The sequence below is a fragment of the Balearica regulorum genome, chromosome 1, assembly GCF_011004875.1.
Source record: "Balearica regulorum gibbericeps isolate bBalReg1 chromosome 1, bBalReg1.pri, whole genome shotgun sequence".
In the NCBI taxonomy this organism is placed as follows: Eukaryota; Metazoa; Chordata; class Aves; order Gruiformes; family Gruidae; genus Balearica; species Balearica regulorum.
The window spans coordinates 154693364-154707774 of NC_046184.1; the positions used below are offsets into that span (position 1 = coordinate 154693364).

Consider the following 14411-nt stretch of genomic DNA (forward strand, 5'->3'; position numbering starts at 1 on the left):
TTTAACCACTTGTTGGAAACTTTTCTTTGACTTGCTCTTGGGTCTTAAAGCTTGCCTTCTACTAAGCAGTCTTAAGATGATCTGATACACATCAAGTTCTGTATGCTACAGAAAGATGGGAAAACTTCCATACCTACGGTGTCTTTAGGCACAAAAACCAGAAAAGGTAGATATTAGGTGATGATACTAGAAGGGAGAGTTTTTCCTCAACTGACACCTGCTGTTTCTGCAAACAGTAGGTAGTTTAGCTCTCTGAGATCAGCCATACTTACGACAGAAGTGCTGACTTTTTATTAGCTTGATCTGTGTGCTCAGGGGGAAGCCACAGTAGATCTGCAGCTACAAACCCTTTTCCTGTGATCACAGAAGCACTCACTGCCAAATCTCTGTTGTTTATTCCTAGAGAAAAGGGTGGAGTCTCTGCTTCCATATACTTAATTGCTAACATTATCACAATCATTTGCGTGGAGTCAGGAGACTCCAACCACATCTGGCTAAGGATACAATATTGCAGTGGCCCGGCCCTGAAGGGCTTCTATTCTAAATATATCACCAGAGACAAGCAGCTAAAGAAGGAAAACCAGTAAAAACAAATAAACAAAACTCAGATGGAAGTTATATGAGAGAGAGAGAACAGGACAATAACTGTGAGCAACGTCATGTACAATAAGAACAACTGCTCATGGATAAATGTCTAATTTATAAAGATTCTGATCTCAGTGATATGAATTAGCTATGCTTTGAGAAAGCTGGTTGTAAAGGACTTTGGTACAGAAATGTAAAATTCCTGGATCCCAGTCAGCTTTAAGCATGAAATAAATAGTGCTGTAAGACTGTCCTGCCAGAAACTATGAACCTCTCCTGAACACACAAATGGGCTGAAAATTGAAGTAGCACTTCAAGGTCAGAAAGGAGGGTCTGGTAGTTTAGCAAGGGTTTCAAGACCGTAGCTTTGGACTTTGGCAGCCAAGTTCCAACTCAGACAACTTCAGGTGCCTTCAAGTCTTTTCATTATCATCTCTTGGGAAAATGTGGGAAGCAAAAATTACTAGACTAAGAAAAACAGTATCATTAAGGGTTACGCTGCATGCAGAATTCATTAGTAACAGTATGTGTCCAATAAAAGAGTAATTCATGAATCATTAGTAATGGCCACTAAACTCATGGGAAGTATCTTTTTGTAATTACTCTTTGGCAGAAAAAAAATGAACTGAAAAAACATTGCTAATAGAAAATAAACTTTATCTCCACAAAATAAACAAGCTACAAAGCTTGATGAAGATGATAGGATTAACATGAATAAGGGCACATTTCCTGATGCTCTTCCCAGTCATTTTGGAAAGATTGTGAGTATCTTGAAGTACTGAAAACAAAAGAATTCTATAAAGAAATTACTGTGTTTTAAAATAACAAACTCATTTTTTTCAGGAAAAATTCAGATGAGAGTTATACATACTGCCATCACTTTTTTCTTCTCTGACAGTTAATAGCTAAGTAGATATATTTTGAGAATTGCACATGAAAAATAAAATACTGGCACGGTACCAAATCTCACTGCTCCACATCTTGTCACAACATTCTCATCAAAACAGTAGCCTCTTCTCATGGTAAAATCTTTACAATAAAACTAAAGCATAATTATGTTTATAAATTACGCTAACAAATTATTTATACTATAAAGTATTGCTGTAAGTAAAAGTAAAGTAGACCTAAAAATAAATATAGATTTAAGAGTTTTATTCTATAATTGCATCATATTTCACTTGCTAATGACAACAACTAGAAGGCAAAAGCGTACTCTGTGTGCAATTCCAAGAGTGCTCACATGCCAAAATGGCGTATCTTGCAGATATCAAGGGAATTTCATCTTTAGGTTAGTGCATACTACTAACAAAACCAAACTAAACTAGCACTTCTCTGATTTGGTTATTTTCCTATGTGGCATATCAATACTCCTCATAGTAAGAGCTCTCACTTGGACAGCATCTCAGGGCAACCATTCCAGTATTACGACAGCAGCAAACATGGTACAAGGAGTCTAGGAACCATTCAGTCCAAAACCACTACCAAAACCAGTGGGCCCTTCCAGTCCTGCTCTCTCAATCCATGCCACTTCTAGGGGAATTTGGCTTTGGAACAGATTCAGGTTCCTCAACATTACCACCACCCTCCCAGGTGTAATTTTGACCTGAGAGTATTTCTCCAGCCCAGCTCCCCATGGCACTACCTGCGTGTTTGTGTTGACGCAAAGGATGGTGTGGAAATGAGGAAACAAGCAGCCAAAGGTAGAAGGGCAGCAGCACTCCTAGCCAGCTTATTCCAGTGTAACGTTCTCATGGATCTATGAGTCCTTTTCACTTGATCATCCTCTGTCTCCTTCCTGCTGAGCGCTTACATGAAATGGCCTTTCTAGCTACAGAGAGCTTCTCTGAGCTCCCCCATCTTCATTCAGCCTGTGGTTCAACATTAGAGGGAAGTGTACTCTTTTAATATTAAAATTAGTTACGAGACGCACTCATCGCACTATACGTGCATGCACGAAATTGTATTTGCAACTCAGTGCTAACTGGAGGTATTTTAAAATTACAGACCATAGACCAAACGTACAGAATTTCTTACTCAGGAATGAAGAGTATGCTTGATAAGAGAGGTTGGAGAAAACAAAGTAAAACACAAAAGCTTGGAGTATTTCAGAATTGCAGAATTACAGTTATTTGGTTCTGACAGGAAATGAAACTGAGATCTTGAAAACTTCTCTACAAACCCCTATTCAAGTGAAAAATCAAAGAAAAACTGACTGGATGCTATAATACATGCCAGAAAGTAAGCCCTCCTCCATGCTGTTTATTAGCATAGATGCAAGCAATGAATCATCCATCACAGTGGTGGAAGAACTGTCTCTTGCTGATAGCTGATGTATTTTACAGCTGAAATAGCAAGAAAGTGGAAATCCATTTTGACCACACACACAAGTTCATGCACACACACATGATCAGGTGACAGCAAGGGGGTAGACAAATAACTTGAGTTACATCAAGGATATTTTTCACACTATTATTATTGTCAGAAAACCAATGGAAATTTCCTAGATCACCTTTACTTAACAGACATCAATTATTTAGATTCTACCAATGGATTAAAATAACAAGAATATCCCATTTTTAACACTTCTTTATGAACTTCTAAAAGGTCTCAATTCCCTTCTGTTTTCTCATGTGGTGCTAGCAGAAGAAAGGTATTTACAAAGAACTGTTTCTAGCTGTTTCTATTAAGTTGCAGCTATACTTATCTCCTCTTCCAAATTACCAGATGTTTTCCCTCCAGCTTCCATTTTCACAAGTGACCTTTAGATCTAATTAATTATCCACATAAAGGATACTTTAGGATAGCATATCTATGGGTTGCCTTGATGTGATATGCAAATGTCTTGCCGAGTGCTGATGCCTTCAATAGAGCGTCATCTTGTCACATTCTCTGTCAGACCACTGATTTATGATAAGCTACAGTGGGCTGGGCAGGGATCGAGACAGTGGGGCTTAACACATGCCTTGATATCCTGATGTAAAATGATCAGTAGCAACTATTCCCTGATATCAAAGCCATTTATTATTAAGTATTATATTCTTTGTGTACTACTACACAATACTTAACTTGGCAGTTAGCAGTTTTCTTGAAGTGTGAATAAATATTATTTTCTGCTTCTTCTCTGTCTACACCTATAGGCAACTTCACAAAGATACTAATCAATTAGCAGTTTCCCAAGTTCCTACTCTGAAGGAAATGCTGAAGACAGTGCCTCAGGATATTTCTTATTTTGATCAAAATTATTATACCTAATCAAGAGTTAATATTTATGAGAAGATAATATGAACATATAGTAATGATTTCCTAATATTGCTTGTACCTCTGCTTAAATGTCACTGCTCACTGGATAAGTAACTATTCCATTCTGATTTGGTTATAAAAGGGTTACATTGCTCATTGCTTTCAGCTAGGGTGAAGGAAGAAAAGGTATTAACAGATTTGGGGATGAAGAGTTCCAAGTGAATTCAAAGTTTCACCATTATAAAAACAGCATATTTGGATGAAATACTGTTTCACAGGAGATTTCTAATACATTTATTCACAATCTTGAATGTATTTATTAGTCCAACAACACTGTGAATAAAGGAACTGGTTAAATCCGTTTTGAAGTTGTAGAGCTAAATAACGAGCTCACGGCCACACAAACATGTGCGGCAGAGTGGAAGCCCCAATACAGGTGCCCCTACTCACAGATTTATAATTTAGTCAAAGCTTTCCCATTTTATTGTCATTAGATTCTATTTCTAATCTGATCCATGTAATATTAGCAAACACACACAGCAGTTTTGAATTCTTTACCATTAGCTCTCTGTTCCTAATTAGATGCAGCTAGATGGAGTGGCAATTCCCCAAGAGAATTTATGAACTTGAGATGTAATTAAACCTTTTTCAGTTCTACTTTGCTCTAACGTATGATACAGAGATCAGTACATAGAAAGAAATCAGTTGGAGGAAAAAATAAAATGGAAATCTCAACTGCTGAGTCCTGGGGGAAACAGCTGAAAGGCAGGAGTTACAAATTAGTTAATAGGAAGATAAATTTTCACCTGAGGATAAAGCACTGGGGACGCTGCTCCTGGAATAGCATGTGGTAAGCTCTTTCAGCACAGGAAAATATATGTGGGGGAAGTGAGGAACACAATTTTCCAGAGTTACTTAAATAAAGCTGGGTCACCTGAAAAATTGTAGAAAATTAACATGATCAATACATTTCAAACGACTTATGTTTCATCCCCCCCCCCCCCCCCCCCCCCTTAATTCTGGGTCTTTAGTAAAGCTCTCTAAGCATTATGAATGGAGCCCCTGTATGTATATATGTGGTACTATTACAGTATCTATGAAGAGTGTAACTAAAGAAAACAGAGCTGTAAGCATAGAAGATCTAATTAAGATACAAAATTCAACATAAATAGAGGATTCAACAATACTGGTTTGTGCATTAAATAAGACAAAACCTAGTAAGTTACTTTTTTATACCTCAACTGCATAGTTCTTCAGTGTCTTGACTTAAAAATTTTACAAAATGAAATATATATCCCTATAAAAACTTAAAATTGAAATCAAGGACCTGAAGTTGTAAGCTAATTCATTTATTGCATGACGGAGTAGTCTCCCACAAAATATCTCTCTGTAATACAGAATAAATTCTGTGATATACATAGCTGGCAACATGCACTATCCTTAAAGTATGAGTAGAACCAATTATCTGCTACTGAAACCTCTTTCTTTTTCTTTTTCTTTTTTTTTTTTTCCCCCCTGAGGATATCTTGATGTTCTTTCAGCTATTATCAAGCAGATTTCAGAAAAAATTAGATAGTCTGCTAACATCTACAATTCTGTTGTTTCAGAATAAATCAATATAATAAAGAAAATACAGAATGTGATTTAGATAAGATTGTGAACAGAAACACCATACCATTTCGCAAATATCCTTAAATAAATAATTTTACCTACCTTTTTATATAGTTTTTCTCAGACTTTCTCCTGGGTTTAGAAAATTAACACAGGCTCTACAGAAACCAATGGCAGCTGGGGAACAACTGGAACACTATGAAGCATCTAGAATGATACTGGATTCTATCACTTAAACAACCAAATCCCTTCCTTTCCATCATGTCCTGTTTTCTCCAACTATTCTCTCTAACAGACTTTCCACCACACTGCCATTTTGTATTTGTGCCTCTCTCCAAAGTAATCAGGTGCTTATCACCCCTTCCTTTCTTACTTAGATATTAAACTATTGAATCTTGAAGCATCTACTACACTGTAGCTGAATGAATCCTCACAAAATGTCCCTATTCTCATTCAGGCCATTCAAGCTACCAGACTAAACAAGATTAAATCCACACGGATTCTCAAGAATTCATTTCAGCATGTCACAAAGCAGAATGAAAAACCTTCACACATTTACTCTTGTTGCATAAAGTTGCAAGTGCTTTGCAAGTTTACTTTTCTAACACATGGACTTCAAGAATATCTATATTTGCCCTAATCCGACACAAATAAATTCTGCACAAATATAACAAAGCAGGATGACGGTCAGACAAACTGCTTCCACATTTACTACCATATCTCCAAAGCAGCATCTGCATGTTCCTAGTAGTATAGTGCTACTATAGTGTATAGTGTAGTAGTACAGTGTATTTCCATGTGAAAATGCATTAATAGCAGTTGCATTGAAGTGCATATGAAGTAATGCATATTGATGTTCATCAAGGTATGATTCTTTATGTCATTTCAGAGTGAATAATTACTTATAAAAGGATTTATTTTAGTAGAATTCTATTGGAACTAAATGTGGGAGGTCAGTGTAGGATAACAAAATAAAGATTACTAAGAAGTTATGAAAAGTGATTAAAAGAAAGAAGAAAGCCTAAAGTGTTGCTCTTCTTGAAAAACGTACATGATTATCTTTTCATTGCTTCATCCTGGATTTAAAAATAGTATCATGCCCTATATATCTTTGTGTTCTTTTTTTGACAGCTAACAAACTGCATACCTGAAACAAAAATGCTAACATTAATGAGCCACACCATATAGCATGTCAGCATCTGCTGAGGAACTGACATCATCAATTTTTATTACACTAATATACAGACCACCTAACACTTACAGACTTCATTATAATACCAGCTAAGCTGCTGCAGTATATTCGAGCATTTCAAAACCAGAGAAAACAAAGCTATTTTACAACCATGTTTTTTTTGATCATCTGGGAAATACCTGCCTAATGCACAATACCATGTATGTAACAATGATTGAGTAAAAGCAATGATCATCCAAGGTGACCCAAACAATTACAGGACAAAAAGTCTCTCATGCTAAACTTGCTGAAATACATCTATCACAGAGAGGTCAAGAGAAGATGCAGCAAATGTTCAGGAAACATTTTAATATGTAAGCCTACCATCTAAATTCTTTTTCTTTACAGTTCTCTCTTGGTGCACAAAATCATGTATCTAATGTAAAATACACAGTGACAGAAAAAAATATCATCATCTAAAACCTTGGGGATGATGGATGATTTCCATTTCTAGAAACTAAATTTAGAATCCCAACTTGGAATCTGCTGCCATTGAATGTCACAGCATTTCTTTCTCTCAAATTTACTATTGATACACACAAAGCCACAAGACATAGCAATAGCAAACAGCCACAGACGAGTTTGCTTACCAAATTTTGAACCCTTTATAATTCTTATAGGCTAAATAAACATATTTGAACACTCCCTAACACAACAGGAGCCTGATCTTGGAGCAGTAACGTGATCTCAGTGCAATGACAAGAAAATAACGGAGAGGGGGAAGAAATCAACAGTTATACTGTCTCTAAAATGGCTGAGTGAGGATTAAGCAGAGATTAAATCATTTGAATTTATGTTACTCTCACTGATCTACCAAGTCCCCTGAAGTTACTATTAATGTCTAGGTACTGAAATGATAAGCTCCTTGCAAATAAATAGTGAAAGATTAGAAAGATAAGGGTACTGCTATTCAAGAGAGAAACATCTGAAGCACTTCCTAAGTGGCCTTGTGCGTTTGACACCGCACACAAGGACCCAAGTTCCCTTTGCCCACGTGCTGCCTGTGCCCAACACAAGCCACCTCCGTACGACTGCCCCAGCGTAGCGCTAAGCTCATGCTGAGCACGTCGCACTCATTGCTTGTATGGACCATGTCTGGACTGAGTGGCCCGGTGTGGAGCACCAGGTTTGAGCCTTTCCGCACAATTCAAGGTTGTTATCTCCATAATTGTGTTTTGGGCAATGGACGTGTGAACTCAACCAACCACTGCATGAAGTATGCATTTATTTTTGCAAGTTTGGCAGTGGCAGAAACCACCAAGGTCATGGTCATCAGGAACTATTTTTCAACAATCTCAAGTGCTACTGTTCATACAAAACGTTAGCAAGATGACTGTTTTACAAATAAGACACAGCAAAAATAGTGGTATCTTGGAAGAAATTAAAAAAAAATTGCTAAAATATTAAAACTAAGATGCTCCCAACATAAAAAAGGCCATAGATGTTAATTAATTTTAGGGGTTTGGCCTGCCAAATGAACTGTATGAATCCACTGAAAAAGATCCACACTGTAACATTTTAAAGAGAGAATGCTTACCATGGTAGAATAAATAGGAAGTTCTTTAAATGGGTTAACAAGCAAGAGTATATCACCAATGTAGGTCTGAAAAAAGAAGATATAATTTCTTTATTAAGTAATAAATTAAATCTTTAAGGAGGCTAATGTTTTTCTTCCAGAAAGGACTTTTGGCAAAGCCTCTTAAATCTAGCTATCAACATATTAAACATAATACATGAATTCAGAGCTTTTAACTTCATAACTTTAAAGTGAGATCTAAATTTACAATTCAGACAGTACTAATTATTCTTTTTGTAACAAAAATGAGTTCTTCATAATGGAAAATTATGCAGAGAAGACTTGTACTGCATATATTATTGGTAGATTATTTGCAAGTTAATTTGCAATTTACCATTTGTTAAACTACAAAAATGTGACATGCCTATCATATAAACAAGTTCCTCAAGCAATTTTTTATGGGATAGATGACATAATTTAGAAATGCTATATTGATACATTAAAATATGTTTCTTGTGGGATAAGACAGAGCAACTGATACATATATGTTTTTATGCATGTGTATGTGTATATGAACATATGTACATGCATATCGAAAAAAATCCTGGCTATATTTAAAATAGCAAACCATCCGCTGACTGCAAAGGTGTCAAGATTTTATTAATTTATATTTAAATACTCATATGTGAAAGATATATTTGAGTGTAAGATTGTAGGTCACCCTTGCTGCTATACTTCTCACTCCATATAAGTAGCTGCTGCTGTATTACACTCTTGGAATGCGAAAATGCCAGACCTCTGTCTCTGAAGAGGTCAGACAACGAACCATCATGTGAACAGTCCCAGTCATGCTGCCTTTTTTCAAAATGAAGTATTTTGATTTGAGGAGGCAGAAAATATTGCCTTTCATACTGAATGTACTATTTTTCTCCTGAAATGCAGTAATTCATTTCCTCTCTGTTGCCCACCCTGACTACACTGTTGGGTTTCCCTGCAATAATGGAACTTTATTAAGCTTCATGAAATATGAAACAGAAGTGTTCAGTGCTAAGGAGGATTTGGTTTGGAATTGGAGTCCAAGGACTTTTCCTTCTAAGTCTGAAAACTACCAAAATTTTCAAGTGATGTTATTTCTCCAGAAGTAATCTACGCCTAACTGGATGCCTCCTGAGTTTAATATGGCAAAACCAGGAAAACTTGCTTTACAAAAACCTTGCTATAATTATTTCATTTTGTATCTAGATGATTAACATTATAATATCATGATTTCTGTAATATAGGAAAAGATAATGAGTAATTAAATAGCCCATGCTGAATTCGAAGCTTTTTAAATCTAAATTTCTTTTAAATGTCCAGTAATAAGGTGGTCTATAAAAATTAAGTTAACATAATGTTAAAGATGGAAGGATCTTTTGGTTGTTTGAGAGGGAAGATTACATGCACCCATCAATTTTTACCAATTTTACTTGCTCTGTGAAATAAACACACATAAATTTTATCCAAAACTATCTGAAGTGGTATTCCATTTTTTATTTCTGCTTTTCATATATAAACTTGAGAAATTGCAGGGCTTACACACACATATGTCCTGATCCATTTAAATATTAGTCATGAGTCTGGGGCAGGTTACTGTCCAGTGCTTATGGTAGTAATCCTATTTTTCCTATTCTCTCATTTGCTCTTTTTCAAAAGCTTACTGTTGATAGGTGAAGAGCAACTCACATATATCTGATTATTATTGAAACGCTTCTGAATCTCATAAAGCAGGCTGCTGTCTGTGAGCTCACTCAGAGAAGCCAGGTCGTCATTTGGAGCTGGAGGCATTAGCTTGATCTAGAAAACACAAATTAGAGAAATCAAGTAACTTCACAACCAATCATTCTGTATCGTAATGCTCTAAGCTGAAGTATAAATCTAAATCAGTAGCATTTATGGGAAAAGAAGTATTAGGAAACTAGAAAGTTGCCACTCCTTCCAAATAATTACACATCATTAATCTTAAGTGAGAAAAGAACAACAAAAACATTATCAATGTTAAGGTGTATAACTGCATGAGTCTGATGGGCTCTTAAGAACTCAGACCCCTGCTGGAATGCCATTTGTTACCCCTGAACCCATAAAAATTCCCAGCTGAAATGCAATTCTCCTGCTCTCTTCATTAGATGTTTATGGCAGACGAAATTAAGACTATGAAAGTTAGAGCACTTGTAAACTATTTATTGCACAGTATTTAACAAAGCTCTCATACTACTCTTCATCATACAGGATTTAAAATTCTATTAGAATTTTTCCTGCAGAATACAAGGAAGATAATACAAAGTGAAAATCACGTTGTCAAGGAGACCAGAAATTCAGAAGCAGCCAAAACTGGTGAATGAAATGGGCTTAACAATTTTGAGAACTAGGAGGGATAATATAAGCTCTGTAAGGTAAAGTTTGGTAAGGAAAATAAAACAAAATCCAAAAGACAGAATAGGAGACAGAATAGGAGAAGAAAAAAGAGTCACTGATAAGAGAAATTTTATTAAAGACAAAATAAACATTGATACGCTAAGTAGTGTGCTTATAAAGTATGATCTACAATTAAAATGTAGGTTGATTCCCTTTTTATGTCAGCTCAAAGAAAAACATCTTTGCATCTCAGCAGAACGCCTAGAAACAGAAAATTCTCATGTGAAAGATGGTAGAATTATTTGAATTGTTTGATCAGAATTTAGTAAAATACTCTCTTGGTGTCTGTTTTGAGGATGGACAATGAAGAAACTTCTTCGTTCTATTGTTCTGCTTAAGATGAAGGCTCAGGCAAAAAGCAGACGCTGGCCTGTCTTGGGGACCAGCTCAGCACCCTCACCCTCTGGCAGTGGCACGTGGCAGAAAGTCAGTGACAGAAGCAGCAAGCAGACTGGGGGAATTCCGAGGGAACACGGAGTGTGCTTCTGGCAAGGAGAAGACCCCAAAGACTATGGATACTGGTGTTCTGATCCCAAACTACTGAACGTCCGTTGTTTCTGTAGGTTCAAGGTCTAGCTCAGAAATCGCAACGCTCTGGGCTCTCTTCCTACACTTGTCAGAGCTGCACTGTGTGAAATTGATGACAACGTTCATCTTAACGAAGTAAGAATAACAATGTCTCTTCATCTCATACATACAAACACTCATTCACATGCAATTTTGCAGGTGATCATGAGCAAAAACTGGGAAGTTTGTACTTGCAATCAAGCAGGGTGAATTAGATGTTTCACATCTTCTCTAAATCATAGGTCTTTGGCCCTATCAATATTTTTCTTCTAAAAATAGGAGTATTGAATACCAGTATCAAAATATTCAATGAACAGTCATAAAAACAGATGATATTGCTTATTCTCCTATAGTCCAAGAATAAACAAACGATGCGCACCAAACATCACAACCACAGAACCACTAGCCCTTATGACATAAAACAAAATCTTGTTGTTTTTTTCTGTTTAAGTTTCACCAGCTTTACTCATACTAATATGCTGGTATGGTACAAATGAAGTTAAAAAAACTTGAAACCTTCTCTAGTGTATAGATAGAGAAATACAAATACAAATTGTAGAATAAAAACTTCACATTTCATTTTACACTAAATATTCTCATGGGTTCAAGTTGTTTGTCAAAAAAAAACCTGCTCTCACATCAGCACGAAAAACCCCGAGACACCTCTTTTTATCTGTACTTATTACATGTGTAACTCACACCATGCCACTATGAACAGTTTTTCTTAGCTTCCAAGCTTTGTTATGTCCTTAGTTATCCTAATATTACACAGCTGCTTACAGTCCAAACTGTCAAGTACTATACTTGGTTTTCAGTCACTTGCCCAGCTCAACCTACTTTTGTCACAAGCTTAATCACTACAGAAGCTGCAAAACAGAGCAAAATTGTTCTAAGTATTACATAGCATGTATGAAGCCATAGGTCCTCATAGATGAAGGGTATATGTAAGCAGGGCTTGCAAGGTCCCAGCTTCTGTTGAGTCCCAGAGCCCCGCAGTACACTTTATCTATGGAGGGCACACTTCTACTCTTTTCTCTACTTCAAGCACTCTAGCTGTTACTGCGGTTTTTGCTTCTTGTAATAGCTCACAATAATTTCACAATATTTTCACAATAATATTGGGGACTTCAAAAAACTTCCATTTTGGGACTGACACAGTGGAAAAATTTGGGGACCTCTTCTTTAGTCTTTAATAATTTCCTTACCATTCCTCTAAAGATAAAGACGTTCAGTAGAAAATAAAGCTTAAGGGAAACAGGCAAACTCATCACAGAGAGCTGTCTCCTTTTTTTATCAGCTCTACCAACAGGCAATAAACGGTGACAACTAAAAGAGAACATGTAAACCTCACATGCATGTAAAAGCATGAATATTAGCAAGAGATTTTTCTATGTTTTTCCACTCACCCACTAAAACAGGAAAGACAGCCATCTAAACTGCATTCCATCTGCAACAGATGTTGAACTAGACAGATAAAGTAGCAACCCATAAAAAAAAGGAAAACGTACCTTACAACAGTAGCTCTTGATGTACTAGCTGCATAGGTGTACAAGGACAAGAAGGCAGTAGTGCGCAATCACACTGTAATGATGCTGTTTCCTTCTTTCCCCATAAAAACTATGAAAAAACACCTCTCATTCCCTTAAACCCAAAACCCCATAAATGTACAAATGCAAAAGACTATGTATCTCAAAGAGATTATTTACTAGATTTAGCCAATGTAATGATTGTTTCTTACATGTGCATGTCACGATGTACCTTCCCACAGTCCTCATCTCACCAATTCATTGTGTTCAGGAGAAAACATTTTCCACTCTAAAATGGTGGAGTCTATCAAAACATTACTGTGACCATTCTCCTTTTTCCTGTCTATTTAAAACACTTTCTTCCTAAAATATTTCTATTTTCAGGCTCAAAAAGCAGAATGTGAGTTTCTAACATGACAAACATACACAGATTGTCTGCTATATCTGTCTGTGTCTTGCTGCCTGTCTACTCTAGACGTTTATTCCTCACCCCATTAAAGTGAACGCAGATTTTTCTGTCACACAGAAGATGGCATTTCTTGCTCTTTTTGTTTTTTAATCATGGCCATTGCATGTAAGGCTGGCTAGAACACAAGAATTCCATTTGGCAAGAAAAAAGTAAATTACTTTTTGACATTTGTTTTTGATGATGCACATTGCAATAGAACAAAATGAACAAAAGAATTCCAAGAACTTAATAAGTTTCTTGTAGAGGGAAAGCAGATGAAAGACAGAAGCCTGTGGCCTCTTTCCCTTATTAGTGTGCTCACCTGGCTTGCAGGAACGAAGCAAGCAGAGGTCTTCACTATACTCCCTTGTGTCCTATCTACACTCAGAACACCTGTGCCAGAGAATGAGCTTCTCTTAATCTATCTCCATAAAGATTAAACCTACGCTAGGCCGGAGAGTTTGCAGTCAAGCACTGCCCTGTGGTTCTCCATATTTTCGGAAGCGTTAGCACATTTCCTTGCATGTTCTTGGCACATGCCAGCAAGGACTTGTGCAGATAATACCTGGGTATCATTCAGGTCACATGTCAATGGTCATTTCCCATGGGCAGTTTGGGCATGGCCCCGTCTTTTGAAGGAGAAAAGAGTTTTGTCTTATGGATGTGCACTGACCCATCCCACATATCCTTAGGCCAGGGAACAGGCCCTGGCTTGGTTTATTTCATAATCTAGGTATAGCTAATGATGCTGACTCTATAGATAGATGGTTAGAAACATGAAGTGCTCACTTAAACTCCAAGTACGAGTATTGAAATTTTTTTCCATCAACTTTTTTTTTCTATGAAGTTTAGGATTTGGTGATTCAGCATTTTCTAACACTCTTTGCATCAAAATTCACAGCTCCGTGAGCAAATAAATCACACAGAAATTAGAAATCCTAAATGCATTAAAGTCACAACTGATTTGACCTGGTAGTAAACAGTATTTACATTATTAATAACTTATTTGTGGGGTCCTTTCAATTCTTTTCTTAACTACTTTTCTGAGCATACAGATGGGTTTTCTCTATTTTTTCACCTCGATGCATGCATCTGGCTATCCTACTGATTGCATGATGCATATTTTACGAGACATAAAAGAAAAATAGCCATAAATACAGCATAAGTTCCAGTATAACTATGCCTCTGGAAGTTATTAGTTTTTAAGATTTTTGTAATGCTAACAATGAAGATTCC

At 36.5% G+C, this 14411-nt stretch overlaps 1 protein-coding gene across 3 annotated transcripts in view; it reads right to left on the reverse strand.

Annotated features, from left to right (window-relative positions):
• MYO16 (myosin XVI) overlaps positions 1–14411 on the reverse strand; it is a 406643-nt gene that overhangs the window by 181909 nt on the left and 210323 nt on the right. For all 3 annotated transcript variants that reach the window (XM_075740353.1, XM_075740347.1, XM_075740336.1), the window contains 3 exons: positions 9906–10016; positions 8205–8270; positions 4632–4759 (listed from right to left, as the gene is read on the reverse strand). In XM_075740353.1, the coding sequence (XP_075596468.1) occupies positions 4632–4759; positions 8205–8270; positions 9906–10016 (305 nt within the window). The remainder of the gene's footprint in view (positions 1–4631; positions 4760–8204; positions 8271–9905; positions 10017–14411) is intronic.